The 14,569-nt window shown below is 36.3% G+C and overlaps 1 protein-coding gene across 5 annotated transcripts in view; it reads right to left on the reverse strand.

The window, feature by feature from the left end:
• The window catches only part of LOC132131123 (poly(rC)-binding protein 4-like), an 82,728-nt gene that overhangs the window by 23,139 nt on the left and 45,020 nt on the right, over positions 1–14,569 (reverse strand). For all 5 annotated transcript variants that reach the window (XM_059543077.1, XM_059543076.1, XM_059543074.1 and 2 more), the window contains 3 exons: positions 12,181–12,204; positions 7,019–7,051; positions 3,060–3,176 (listed from right to left, as the gene is read on the reverse strand). In XM_059543077.1, the coding sequence (XP_059399060.1) occupies positions 3,060–3,176; positions 7,019–7,051; positions 12,181–12,204 (174 nt within the window). The remainder of the gene's footprint in view (positions 1–3,059; positions 3,177–7,018; positions 7,052–12,180; positions 12,205–14,569) is intronic.

Consider the following 14,569-nt stretch of genomic DNA (forward strand, 5'->3'; position numbering starts at 1 on the left):
AAAAAAAGGACTCGTTTCTAGTCTAGACGTTCACAGTCTTCTCCCTAAGCATCGACATTCTTTGTCTGTTCTGTCATATATCATCCAAAACTCAGAAACATGGCTTTTAGATGTCCTCCATGTTCTCCTCTGACTGAAAGAGCAGTGAGAACATTCTGCATCAGAGCCGGGCCAAACCTCAACAGAGCTCCTTGTAAAATTCATACAGTAATGCTCATCATGTTTGGCATAAAGAACCCTGCCGGCACCTCAGGGGTTTCTATGGTGACTCTTCCGTTATGGGTATAGAAACGGGCTTGTGCGGAGGACAGGGAGATTCCTAACAGATGTTTAATGAATGGCACCCTGCCTGCTATGAAAGGATATCAAATACATAATGGGTTTAGCAGGAGTGAGAAGATTCATTATTACCTCTTGGGGGTAGAGCTGACATGCTGCAGGCGGACAGGGACACCTCATTGACTGGCAGTTATATAACTCTACAGATGGCATTAAATAAAAATATGGGTGTGTGATGCATATGTATGTATGTTTCTATAAACAACCGAGGTTTGCATTTGGCTGTTTACGCACTTTTTTATTTTAGAATTTCCACCCAATTTACTTAAGTAAATAGCGTTATTGCTTGGAAATACAGATCTTGACTTCAGACTCATGCCATTGGTTGAGTTAATGCATGACATGCAATGAAATACATGACACACATCAGCATCATTTACCAGCTTTTCTTACAAGCCATGTCTCAGAACTGCTCAAATTCTGAACATGCAGAGTTAAAGGGTGTTTATGCGTTCCTCCTGACAGCTTTATCACTGCAATTCGTCTGGAAACCATTCAATTTCAGCAGAAGTTACTTGCAGACTGTTGATGAGGTTTTAAATAGCATTAAGTATTCATTGGTATCAGCTATTTTTTTGTCCTTTGTTCTCTGTTATTATAAAAAAAAGGAAAAATAAGACTATGAACTTGTTTTAAATAAGGACATGCCAATTTTGCTTCATGAAAATTGCAGAAATTTTAAGAATAGTTTACCCAAAAGTGTAAATTTGCTGAATTTGTTCTCACTATCAGGCCATCTAAGATGTAGATGAGTTTGTTTGTTCATAAAAACAGATTTGGGGAAATGTAGCATTACATCAATCGCTCACCAATGGTTCCTCTGCAGTGAATGGGTGCCATCAGAATAAGAGTCCAAAGAGTTGTTAAAAACATCCCAATAATCCATACAATCCCAGTTCTTTATTACAAAAACTGCTTGTTTGTAATAAAACGTCTAAGATGTATTTGTTTAAACTATCAATTCATGGCCAAAATAGTCCTCTCACATCAAAATCCACTGACATATCTGTACAGAACTGTTCTGAACTGTTTTCACTTGTAAATTTAGCTTGATCTGTGCATATTTCTCTCCCGATTCAGTCGAGATGTCTTTTTCAAAGGAAAAAGCAATAATATGAAGAGAGGACTTGTATTTTTTGCCGAAAGCGATGAGTTCAACTTAAAAATGTCTTGATGGATTTGTCACTTCACAAGATGTTCAGTCCCTCCAGAAAAACGCGATAATGCGACCGCCTGATTTAATGCACAATCAGCCAAAGGCCGCATACTTATGCGGGGGTCGCATTTTTTCAAATACGTCGCACTTTCGCTGCATAAATTGCCGATTTCAGGAAGCAAAAAAGTCACATATATCTTAGCAGAAAGTTGACAAATGTTGCGTTTACTTCACACAAGTAAATCACCATTATTTCTCAATGGGAACATTATGAAGTGACATAATTACGCGACGTGAACATCATCTGCGAACCCGGCGGTGAAACCAGGGTGAAGCCCGCAAATCATTCTCATTTGCCAACAAAAATAAGCCCAAAAGACCACGAGAAGCAGTTACACGGTGTGTTACATGACAGTGGGGGCAAATTATTTTGAGAGAGGGATGAGGATGAGGATGGCGAATGATAGGCCAGTGTCAGAGGCTATGCAGTTAGTTTTCATTTTCACAGTGGACTTTTGTAGTTTCATTCAGAAGTTGATGCACCTCTACAGTTGAAAGATTGCACTTTTTTGTTACAGAACAGTACCAAAACCTTACAGTTGTAAGTATATTAGTAGTATGTAAAATAATTTACGTTGCACTAAGAGATTGCACTTTGCAATTCCTGTAGAACAGGAAACGCACATTTTTACAGAAGTTGTTGAATATTCCTTTTGTAAAGCTAGATAACTTGTTTGACTCAATGTTTTGTAAGTTTTAGACATGTGTTAATTAAGGTCTGAAATAAAACAGAATGAGAACTTAAATATTAGGCTATGTGCTTTAGTATGCTTGCTTATCATAGGAAGTCATAAGAAATGACTCTTTACAGTAAGGTAGTAGCCAAGTGAGAACAGGGAGTTTGGGGAATCACCTTTTCTCTTTTTCATCAAACCGCAGTTTTTGCCGCAAAATCAAGGATTTTTGCCCGCAACAATCACAAAAAAATCCACGTTTTTCTGGAGGGACTAGATGTTAACTGATGATTTGGAGTGGTGTTGATTAGATGTGGATTACTGTGATGTTTTTATCAGCTGTTTAGACTCTCATTCTGACGGCACCCATTCACTGGTGAGCAAGTGATGTAATGATACATTTCTCCAAATCTGATGAAGAAATAAACTCATTAACATCTTTGACGGCCTGTGAGTACATTTTCAGCAAATTTTCTTTTTTTGGTGTTCAGTTTCTTTAAGAAGTGTTCATCCTGACAGCTTTATCACTGCAAACTGACCGGAAATCATTCATTTTCAACAGACGTCAGTTATTTCCTCAGACTATTGATGATGTGACAGATTTGAGTAGATTTAACATAGCATTAAGTAATTATTTATTGGTATCAGCATTTTTTTAATCCATTTTCCATTATAAAATAAAAAAAACATGATGAGACTAGGAACATGACTTAACAATAAAAACTGGACTCTTTCTCTAATGTTGGTGCAATAACATGCATGTTTATGTTATATTTGATGCTTATTGCTCTACGTGCTTGTATATGCAAGAACGATTTTCCGGTACTCACCTCCTCCAGTTTGATTGTGATCATAGTAAAGGCTCTAAACACACACTCTGTGGCACCCGTGATGGTGATGATTCTCTCTGGGCACGAGCCTTCTGAGATATTGATACGTGCACTGCTCTGTATGGATGGGACAGTAAATGGATGGGAGATGGGGAAAAAAACAGAGTAAATAAACTAAATATCATGGATTTTCTCTAGCAGTAGTTTTTACCCAAATTCATAGGCAAAGTTGTGGCCTTGCTTTTATTGTATTTTAACCTTAGAAATGAAATATGCTGTAGATGTGTGTGTGTGTGTGCATTTTAAGGCACATAAATTAATAACAATGTATTTTCTTTCTACATCTGGTAGGATGCCAGCAGTATTTGAACCACCAACAGGTTTTAATTTATTTATTATTTTTTATATGAAACATGGATTTACCTGACCTCCTCAGGGAAACTAGTTCCGCCTGCACAGGCCTCATGTTAGGTGTGTGTATTGTGTGTGTGTGTTCTGTCCAAATGTGTGGATGTCTCCAGCAGAGATCTGGACTGAGCTGCTTGATTCATTCTCCTGCAGGGCTCTGACTGTCAGCTTCACTTAAACTGATTGTTCTATCGATCATGCACAAATGCATGCAAATTCAAGTTTAGAGTTTAGTCAATGGTGAATTGAAGCTACAGTATAACTTACATAAACTGTTTATATATTGTTATTATTATTCATAAAATGCATAGATATGTATGCCATTACTAAATGTATGCAGTTAATTAACAGAGGACCATATTTTCCACATTGTAAATTGTGTTGTGATGGTAAAATATGACTTACAAATATATATGTGTGTGTGTGTGTATGTGTGTGTATTTTTCACTAAACAATGGAATATTGACCCATTGTAATCTACTGTTTAATCAAGTATGACAAGTATTCATTTATTTATTTATGTTTGTGGCTAAAAAGCAAACAGACAAGGTATGATTTTATTTTTCTCATCTTTTCTCACCCTTATGTCATTCCAAACATGTGCACTCATCTTTATGGAAGCATATGGTAGCAATATTCAATTTGGAATGTAATATGCAAAATGACAATGCAATATGTAAAATGACAATGCATTTCTGTATTTACATTTACATTTTCCAATACATTTGTGCAACGTTTGGTTTGTAATTAAATTACATAATTTTCATTTGCCATTTCATACACCAGTTTTAATATGTAAAATGAATACTAATTTTAACGCTTTATAAGTTGCAAAATTAAAATGAAAATGTATTACAGAAATGATTAGATATGTTCAAGCAAAAACTGTGGCAAAATTATCATTTAAATGCTATTTTTCTTAAATGCATTAACACTCACAGTCAAGACACTTACGATTGCATTTTCGTTCAATGTCCCGCAATGAATGTAGCAAAATTCAATGTGCACATTGAAAATGCATTCCGAGCCGATCACATGTCCGCCCCCTCGCGCCATGTCAATCACTGCGTGAACAAGGCGGGGCTTGTAGAAGGTCAGAGACTCAAATCTCAAGAAGAGGATTCAAGTGAGAGAACATGGACAAGACAGTTGGTCCGTGTACGCTTTGATCATTTTGGTTTATGGCTTCAATATTTCATTCGCATTTGTGGGCGGCGCTGAAGCGCTCCTTTCATCTGATTGGTCTAATCGCTCCACCTTCAGCTCTGTCTTTTTATTCTTTCAGGCAGAATAAGAGTCAGTGCGAGTGAAGCACTGTAATGTCTGAAACCACCGCTCACTGTTAATTAGCATAATATTTGAATCAGATGTAGCTGGGCACATAATTCGTGCTGCTGCGACTTGCAAGAGACCCGTTAAATTATTTCTAGGTTATAGTATTGTATAAATATTGTCCCACTGATAAAAACAGTGCAAATAGTTCTGTCTCCTTGGATAACAGTGAAGTGGAAATAAATATAGTTAAATTTATGAAATAAAATTAAATAGGATTTTTTGGGAAGGTAAGTCTGGCCAGTTATACAGCAACACGAGTCAGACGAGCTGAATTTGGTGAAACATTAAAGTTCTAGTGTCAATTACTCTCATAATAAATAATAATAATAATGTTACCCGTATTTTTCGGTATAAGTTGCATCAGTCCAAAAATACGTCATGACGAGGAAAAAAAACATATATAAGTCGCACTGGACTATTAAGTCGCATTTATTCAGAAACCAAGAGAAAACATTACCGTCTACAGCCGCGAGGCTACAGGAGCACTAAGCAGCATAGAGCTAATTTTACTATTTTTATTTCAGAAATGTAACTATATTAATTTTCACATTTATTTATTAATGTCACACACACATAACTAGTGCCTTATGACTTAAAAGATGAGAGTGGTAAATGTTACAGACATGGAACTGTTCAGTCTATTATTGATTTTTATTTCCACTTCACTTTTATCCAAAGAGACAGAACTATTTGCACTGTATTTATCAGTGGGACAATATTCATACAATACTACAACCTAGAAATAATTTGCAGGTCTCAGCAGCACGAATTATGTGCCCAGCTACATCTGATTAAAATATTATGCTAATTAATGTACATAACGTACATGGACCAACTATCTTGTCCATGTTCTCTCACTTGAGATTTGAGTCTCTGACCTTCTGCAAGCCCCGCCTTGTTCACGCAGTGATTGACATGGCGGGAGGGAGCGGACACGTGATCGGGTCGGAATGCATTTTCAATGTGCACATTGATTTTTGCTACATTCATTGCGGGACATTGAATGAAAATGCAATCGTAAGTGTCTTGACTGTGAGTGTTAATGCATTTAAGAAAAATAGCATTTAAATGATAATTTTGCCACAGTTTTTGCTTGAACATGTTATACATATCTAATCATTTCTGTAATACATTTTCATTTTAATTTTGCTTATAAAGCGTTAAAATTAGTTTTCATTTTACATATTAAAACTGGTGTATGAAATGGCAAATGAAAATTATGTAATTTAATTACAAACCAAACGTTGCACAAATGTATTGGAAAATGTAAATACAGAAATGCATTTTCATTTCACATATTGCATTGTCATTTTGCATATTACATCCCAAATTGAATATTGCTACCCATACGCTTCCATACATATTTGCTTTATTTGTGTGCTTAACAGTCCATGCTAACTATATACTTTTGTCATATGGAAAAGAGCAACGTGACCATTCAAACTATCTCCTTTTGTATTCAACACAAGAAAGACATAATAGCACAGACCAGCAGAGAAAAACATCCAGTGGCAATTTCTTCTGTTTAAGACATCTATCGGGCCCAGGATTGAACCCTGTGGTGTCCCAACTAATGCAATAGAGAATGCCTCATGTGCAGGCTTGCGTTCACATTTGTCACTGCCCCAAACCATTAATTAGGTTTAAATATCACAATCTTTTTGACATTTTATGATGTTAGGAAGCAAAAACCATTAGGTAAAGGTTCTGGTTAACTACAGAACAAGAGACTAATAATGTCTACTATGAGATCATTAGCATCAGAGAGAAAAAAAAATATATATATATATATTCTCAGAGGGACATGCTCACCCGCTCATTGGTTTTTCTCCTTGGTAACTTGCTTCAATCTTTATCTGGAAGCTATTGTTATTAGCAACTACCTTGAAAATACCAACGCATTCATATCAAACTAATGAATTAGTGTTTGCTGTGTGTGTGTGCGTCATGCACCCTAGAGATGAAAGGCTTAATTTAAATTTTCATGTCATCTGCAATCTTTCAGCTGTAATGTTGCAGACATCAACTGGTTTGAGTACGTATGTGGGACATAAGGGATTTTTTCTGTCTTTTTTCCAGCATTAAACCACATTTATGTGTAAAAATCCATGTGGTTTAGCGTCGCGCTAGCTTCAAAGGAATACAGTCTGTTCTGCATGCATGATACATGCTGGGAACCTGAGAAAGATAACATTTACGAGTAGCTTGTAGCTTACCTCCTCTCGTATCCTTTTCACAGTCTCTCCTTTCTGTAGGGGGAGAAAAAAAAGATTATAAAGCACTTATTGCCTTTGTCTGACGTTTGTTTGTTTGATATGTTGTTTTCCCAGAGTGACTGTATTTTACAATGGCTTATAGTGGAGGATAAAGTGAGTTTGACTAGCTGAACAGATAGCTCAAATTAATATCAATTCTGCTTCGCTACACAGCAATACGGCATCTGCATGGATAGGCCTCAGGGGAACAGGTTTTCCAATTGAAGGTCTTGCAATTGGACTGACTAGTGAATCAATAGTCCATGAATCACTTAGATAGCTTCAGATAGTGTCTCGCTATGTCAGACACAGAAGGTAACGTGTGGGCCATAGTCATGACAGCAGATCCCCAGACCTGCTTTTGCACGCTTGACTGGTGTTTCATTGTCATTAGATGGGCTAAAAGGATGATTGGATGTGTCATAATAGAGCTAAAGCAAGGCTTGGGTGGTTTTAATTTATCAAGGAAATTTACATTTTTTTCAAAAAAAAAAAACACTGACCAAAAACAAGCAGAAGAACAGAGGTACAGTTTGTTCAAATTTGTCATACAGTTGCGTACTTGTGTGTTGATTGTTCGGCCAATGAAACATTGAAATACATATATAACAACATAACTGACGAAAATGTTTTGGTTTTTGTTATTCATCAGCACTGTTGGGAACGTTACTTTAAAAAAGTAATTAGTTATAGTTACTCACTACTTGTTCCAAAAAGTAACTGAGTTAGTAACTGAATTACTCTATAATAAAAGTAACTCGTTACCAGGGAAAGTAACTATTTGCGTTACTGTAAAATAAAAAATAAAAAAGTTGCTATATGTCAAAGATTTTTTTTTTTTTTAGCAGTTTTCACAAGTCAGTTGAAATAAGTAGAACAGACAGGTGTTCGTACAAAACTTTCGAGATTTACTGCACGTCAACAGACAGCAAGAGTTTTATCCTGCACTCTTTGTAAGAAAAGTGTTTTTTGGCCACTAGCTTTGTAGATGCGTGTCACACATTACATGCACGTTCTTGCCTTTGACTACAATGAATTTAAAGTAGTGCTTATATCTCCACCTTGAAAATGCCAACTTTTCACCGGATTGCTCCTGACTCGCCATTTCTCCTGCTGCTGCGAATCTCTGTGTAGCTGTTGCGTGTGTGTGACTGTGTGTGTTTTGCGCCACTGGCGCGTGTGTGTAAAAAAACACTGGCTCTGATTGGCTACCATGAAACACATGACTCTGCCTTAGCCAATCATAATCGCTTATCTCGTTATTAACCCACCTGCTCACTCGCTGTGTGAGCCAGGGGTGCGTTCGGATTGCATATTAAATCAATGCATAGTAACGCACGGCATTTAACGTTCAGTAACGTTAACGGCGTTGTAACGACGGGAAAAGTAATTAGTTAGATTACCCCGTTACTGAAAAAATAACGTTGTTACCTAACGCAGTTCTTTTAAATGCCGTTATTCCAAACACTGTTCATCAATGATAATGTTGGGTTATTATAGTCAACTTTAAAAATAATTAAACAAATAAATGTTACCTGTAAAAAAAAAAAAAAAAAAAAAACTTTATAATTAATTACTAAAAAAGTTAATTCAAAATGGATTGTAGTGATAGTTCTGGCAGGCAATGTTAGTCAAGCTCGCATCAGTTGACACTCAGCTCATCCACATCTACCTATAGGATCATGACACCAATCATAATTCCCTTCATAAGGTCTCTTCTGTCATTATTCAGCAGCTATCGCTCGCTCAGGAACTAATCATCCACCTTCGTCCCCAGCTCCTCCTCTCGTCCAGTCAGGACTTAGCAGTGAATATGTCATTGGGTCAGACCACTGAATCATATTGTTAAAATAATCACATAGAACATTAATGGTATCTGCTATTATTATTAAAACCTATAATAGCATTTCAACTACATTGATATCTAGCTTTTCGTAATTTTATTATTATTTTGTTCTATCTATCTATCTATCTATCTATCTATATATATATATATATATATATATATATATATATATATATATATATATTGGTTAATGAAATTCAGAATTGTATACCTTTTTGACTACAAGAAAATAAAAAAAACAAAACAAAAGACTACAGCAAATAATAAACTTAAATGTTTCTGTGCATACCGTTCATAAAAATAAATAGTTAAATAAAAAAATAATAATAATAATTATGATTCACTGCAACAATTTAGTAAAACTATTTTACAAATGTTTTATTAATTCATTCTGGGTTTTTTTGTTTTGTTTTTTATCTAGCATCTACTTCCTTTACTTTCGAGTGTTAAACTTTCTCCAAGTTGCCTGAGCTCTTTTGCTGCTTATAGTTTACAGTTCACCATCATTTCTTTCTCCTGAAGGCACATTAGAATAGTAATCGACTCTAGGCTGCCCTTTGAGTATCTCCAGTGGAGATTTGTGATGGAGAACCACCGGTAATGCCACAAATTTAGTCTAGGACTGTGTTTAATCTATGTCTGGGAAACCAAGCCTTGGTTTATTGATTATCACTGTGGGGAGTTATACACCATAGGCCTTCATTTATTTACTATGCTTCAGAGAAAAAAAAAAACAAGAGAAGGAAAAAGAAGACAACAGAGGATGTCAAAATCCTAATTTAGCTAATCTTATACTGGAACGTGTTTGAGCATAACATGATCATCATTTCATAATTGTCACCTAAAAAAGCCTTGGGACAGCAGCATATGATTTCAATCCTCTATGACAGAACATAATATTCATTATTCATATTTCATTAGCCAGATGAAAAGTCTAAGGCTCGGCATAAATTGATGCATCAAACAAATGCAAGCTTTTTAACTTTTTTCTTTTTGATACGGCAATGTACACTTTGATTTAGGAACATTGCCAGTACTGGGAAATACAGCCAGAAACCTACTCTACACAAGTATTTAATTGCAGACATAAATGCCTGGCCAACGAGCCGAAAGCATACTGTACATAACTCCAGTACCCAAGGGAGCGACAAGAGTTATCAACATGATTCAGTTAGCTAGCTAAAATTTTAACTGCATATGGAACACATGGAATAAGTTCACTGAAATTCAATCAAGACGAGCCGAGATGGATCCGCCGAATCGACGATTTCAGGTAACCAGTTTTATTTGTTTTGAGGTTAAATATGTCAAATGTATCGTCTTGATTGAACTTCAGTAAACTTATTCCATGTGTTCCATGTGCGGTTCAATATCAACCAATAAGATTCCATGTATGATGTCACGTTTTCATTGGTCGGTCGTTGAAGCCTATTTCTGATTGGTTGTTGCCGTTTTGACAGCGTTTATGCCAAGAGCAAAGAGAAAGAAATCTAAGAGAAGAGTACTTGGCCATGCGCGAATGCACGGGACACAGTCTAAGCACATACACGCTTACTTTAAGCGAAGAGGAGAGATTGCGATTGCACTGAACACGTTTTAAGTGCAGGCATACTCTCTGAGCGAGCCCAGAGAAAATTCTTACAAGAGCAACGTGTATCTGAGAGCGCGCGCCCAGTGAGATTCGTGCTCCGCACATTATATTCCGCGCGCGAGCAGAGAGATTCGTGCTCCGCACATTATATCCCGCGCGCGAGCAGAGAGATTCGTGCTCCGCACATTATATCCCGCGCGCGAGCAGAGAGATTCGTGCTCCGCACATTATATTCCGCGCTCTAGGAGAGAGATTCGCGCCCGGGCACATTATATTCCGCGAGCGAGCAGAGAGATTCGCACTCGCACATTACATTAATGTAATTTCGCGCTACAATAATGCGCTCTCGACATTTGACAGGGAAATAACGCCATAAACTTTTTATTTTTTTATTTGCTGTGTTCCCAAACTAACACAATGTGACATCAAATGTGTGTTGCATGGAACGTTTCACATATTTGAGTATGTTTTCCGGCACTACTCTTTGCAGCTAAGGTTTGTTTTTATTGGTCGATGAGATCAGGAAGAGCTGCTATGCTTATTCTTGATTTATTCTTTGTTTTTTTTTTTGGACAGTTTAAAAAAACAAAATATGAGATCGAGTTTGTGTAGCAAGGGAAGCTTGTGTTCATATACTTGCATTGAATATCTTTCAGCACTGCTAGTTGGAGCTATGCATTGTTTTTATTGGTCAATGCGATCCCTGCAACAGGAAGTGCAGCTAAACTTGTTCTTGATTTGTTTTTTGAAAATTTAACCCAAATGAAATATGAAACTAAGTTTGCATAACAATGAACGCCTGCATTCACATACTTGCGTTGAGTATTTCGGCACTACTTGTTTCAGCTAGTCTTTGTTTTTATTGGTCGAGGAGATCCTTTCAGCAGGAGGTGCAGCTAAGCTTGTTCTTGACTTCTTGTTTGAATTTTTTAATCTAATTTTCTTCTAAAGATTCACTTTTAGGACATTGCAACATTCTTCATTTACTTTTAGTGCAAGACAAAAGAGTGAACTGTGTTTTTGAGAAGTTGTCTTTGTAGCAACAGAGACCCCTGCGGATCTCAGACTGATCTGTATCCTTCCATCTGGCTCTTGTCCTGAGCCCAAACTCTGCCAAAGGCCCAGAGACCTTTTAGCAGACCAGTTCTGAAGAGAGCTTTGTGTCACAAGAGATTTACTTGGAGCCAAGGAAATGCCAACAACTGTGTGTATTTGTGCATGTATATGTTTTGTCGCCCCAGGACCTTGAGTTGAGTTGAGTTGACACACACACAAAAATCATCTCATCAGTAGCTGACACACTGTTTACTAATCATTGGGACATCTACATCGGGTCTCTCCAAGAGATTGTGCCATGTTTAGACAATTGCACTCACTCTAGGGATAAACAGAACTAGCTTTAGAATTGAGCATTGTAATATATCCAGATCATTAAAACATAAGATGCACGTGTCGTCGCATTTAACAATCCATTTGCTAAGAAGGATCAAGTCTTATAGTGATCCATACTGTAGGTTTCTAATCTGGGTTGTTGGATAGTAACCTAAAGATCTGTGAGAAAGTTTGAGAGAACAATCTAATACAGAGGAAAAAGCAATCCCGAATAGCGACACAAATCTCAAGACGCATCCACCAAATCTATTAAGTCAACAGCAGGGACAACAGGAAACAAAGAGATTCGCTCACCTTGCCTATGATGCTACCGACCTCCTGTGAAAAGAGAAACAAAGCAAATGTCAGCTTATTGATTATTGCTCACGCCCCTCTCATCTGTCTGTGGGTTTTGATGAGGTAGGCTGGGTTTGGAGTGATTGTACACTCAGGGATCACGTGAGACCATATAAGATCAGGGCCTTACAGGTTCTGGAAGCATTCATTACTTTTTAAATGTCCATCTCGGGTTTAAAGTCAACACAACATGGTTTTTATAATCCATTTATGTGACCAAAAAGTACAGTATTTCAGAACAAAACTTGGTTTTATTTTTTGGGATTTGACTGGATTGCAAAAGTTACACTCTTAAAAACAAAGGTTCTTTATTGACATGGAACCATGGAACCTTTCCATTCTATTCATGGAAAAATGTTCTTCAGAGTTCTTTACACTAAGAAAAAAGTTGTTCTTTTAAGATCTGTTCTCAGAATGGTTCAAAAATGGTTCTTTTGTAAAACCATTTTTGAAAACTTCAGTGTAGGGTATGTTGTTGCAAACCAATTGAAAGCATGTTGGAGCATTTTTAATAACATTTCATTGTGATTAGATATTATAAACCAAACCTTTTGCTTCTTTAGAGTAACATGCACAGATTAATAGTTCATTAACAATAAAACCAAAAATGTGTGTTGATTTCAGGTTGACTTTAAAGTATGCTTGATAAATGGGCCTAAAAATCACATTTGTGATTTGCGAAAAAGTAATGCACTTTCTCGGAATGATTCTCAAGTGGCTCAACACACTCTATTCGCAATTTGTAACTATTGTAACTTTTGGCGAATTGGTGGCTCATTTAATGAATTTGTACAATATAATTATTTATTTTTGTACGACTGGGTACAAACAGATTATACGAAAGTACAAATTAGATCATATTAACTGACAGTTAGGTTTGGAGTTGGTCTTTCATGCTTGTGTGTTCTTGAAAAAAAAAATGAAATTCTATACATATAGCACTGTACGAATATACGAAATCGCCACCTTAGTTTACTGGTGATAACAGCTTGGGTGGCTTTTGATTTATAAAGTATTATAACTTTGACTAGAGTGCAAAAAAAAGCCTGAAGGATGATGGCTTGTACCATTTATTACCCTGTGACACCACATACCAAAGTTTCTATAAAAGTTTTCAGCAAGGATGTGTGTTTTGAGCAGCCAAAAAACGAAAGGCATCACTTAAGTCTTGAATGATCTCTGAGTTTATCCTCAATGGAAGATCAAATCACAATCGGTTGATGGAGAATTAATGTAAATTAACACATAAATCTTAAATGTGGCAGTTTATTAACGGTTCATTATGTTTTCATTGGTTTTTCATGACTGTTTTTAATGACTCATTCCTTTTTATTGATATGCAAATGAGGAATATCAAAGAGTTCTAGGCATGTGGGAGGAAATCTGTCACTGACAGTTAAACGAACATGTTGACACTGTATTATCATGGCAATGGAATCTACAACCATTTGTTTACTAAGAACTTCAGAGAATTCAAGCAGATTTGAAACATTTAGAAGACATCGATACATTGAAGAATCTACAGTAGTTGGAAATATTTGTGACATGATTCTCATTCTTTTTTTTTTCTTTTTTTTTCTTACTAAATGAACACAAGAGTGATATTTAATATGTGATGTATCAAAATTCTGTAATAAACAGCGATATTTACATATTGTACACAAGACAGAAGAGACATCCCATTTTGGGTCTTCGTTCAATTAAATTCACCAAAAAAATGTATATGCATTGAAAGCATATTAAATGCAAGTAAAGTGTCAATTGTTTTCTAATAACTATTGTGAAAATTAAATGTAATAAATTATGAAATAATGTCCGATCATCATTCAGCATAAGATAAATTTATGTAAAAATGAAACAACATACTTATTTTGACCTGCTGTACTTATTAAAATATAAAAGTTAAGCATAACGCCCGTTTCACACATACTCCGTCTGCGGTGCGTATGCGTTGCGTATTTTTTTACGCACCCATGTTAATGGATTCCAGCGTTCACACTGCGCGCGGTTGCGGTCCGTCAGTGCGTTCCAGGAGCAGTGCATCTGCAGCAGTGCAGCGATCGTTTACGTACGAGTCTATTTTTGCTGTACTGCACGCGCTGAATTAAAGTGACAGCGCATTGTTCACGGTAAAATTAACATAAATTGACACGGAAAGTCATTTCACAACAAATGTATACTAATTAAAGCCTACTGTGTTTCACACGCAACACATGGGTTTTGGCTGGATTTAAAACAAGAAAAAGAGCAACTTTAGAGAAACAAGGCAACATTATATATGCACTTTTATAGAGGCAGAAAAACTAAGTGATTTAAGACCCGTTGGATTGCGTGTAATAAAGATTTA

Source organism: Carassius carassius, chromosome 48 (assembly GCF_963082965.1).
Source record: "Carassius carassius chromosome 48, fCarCar2.1, whole genome shotgun sequence".
Classification (NCBI taxonomy): domain Eukaryota; kingdom Metazoa; phylum Chordata; class Actinopteri; order Cypriniformes; family Cyprinidae; genus Carassius; species Carassius carassius.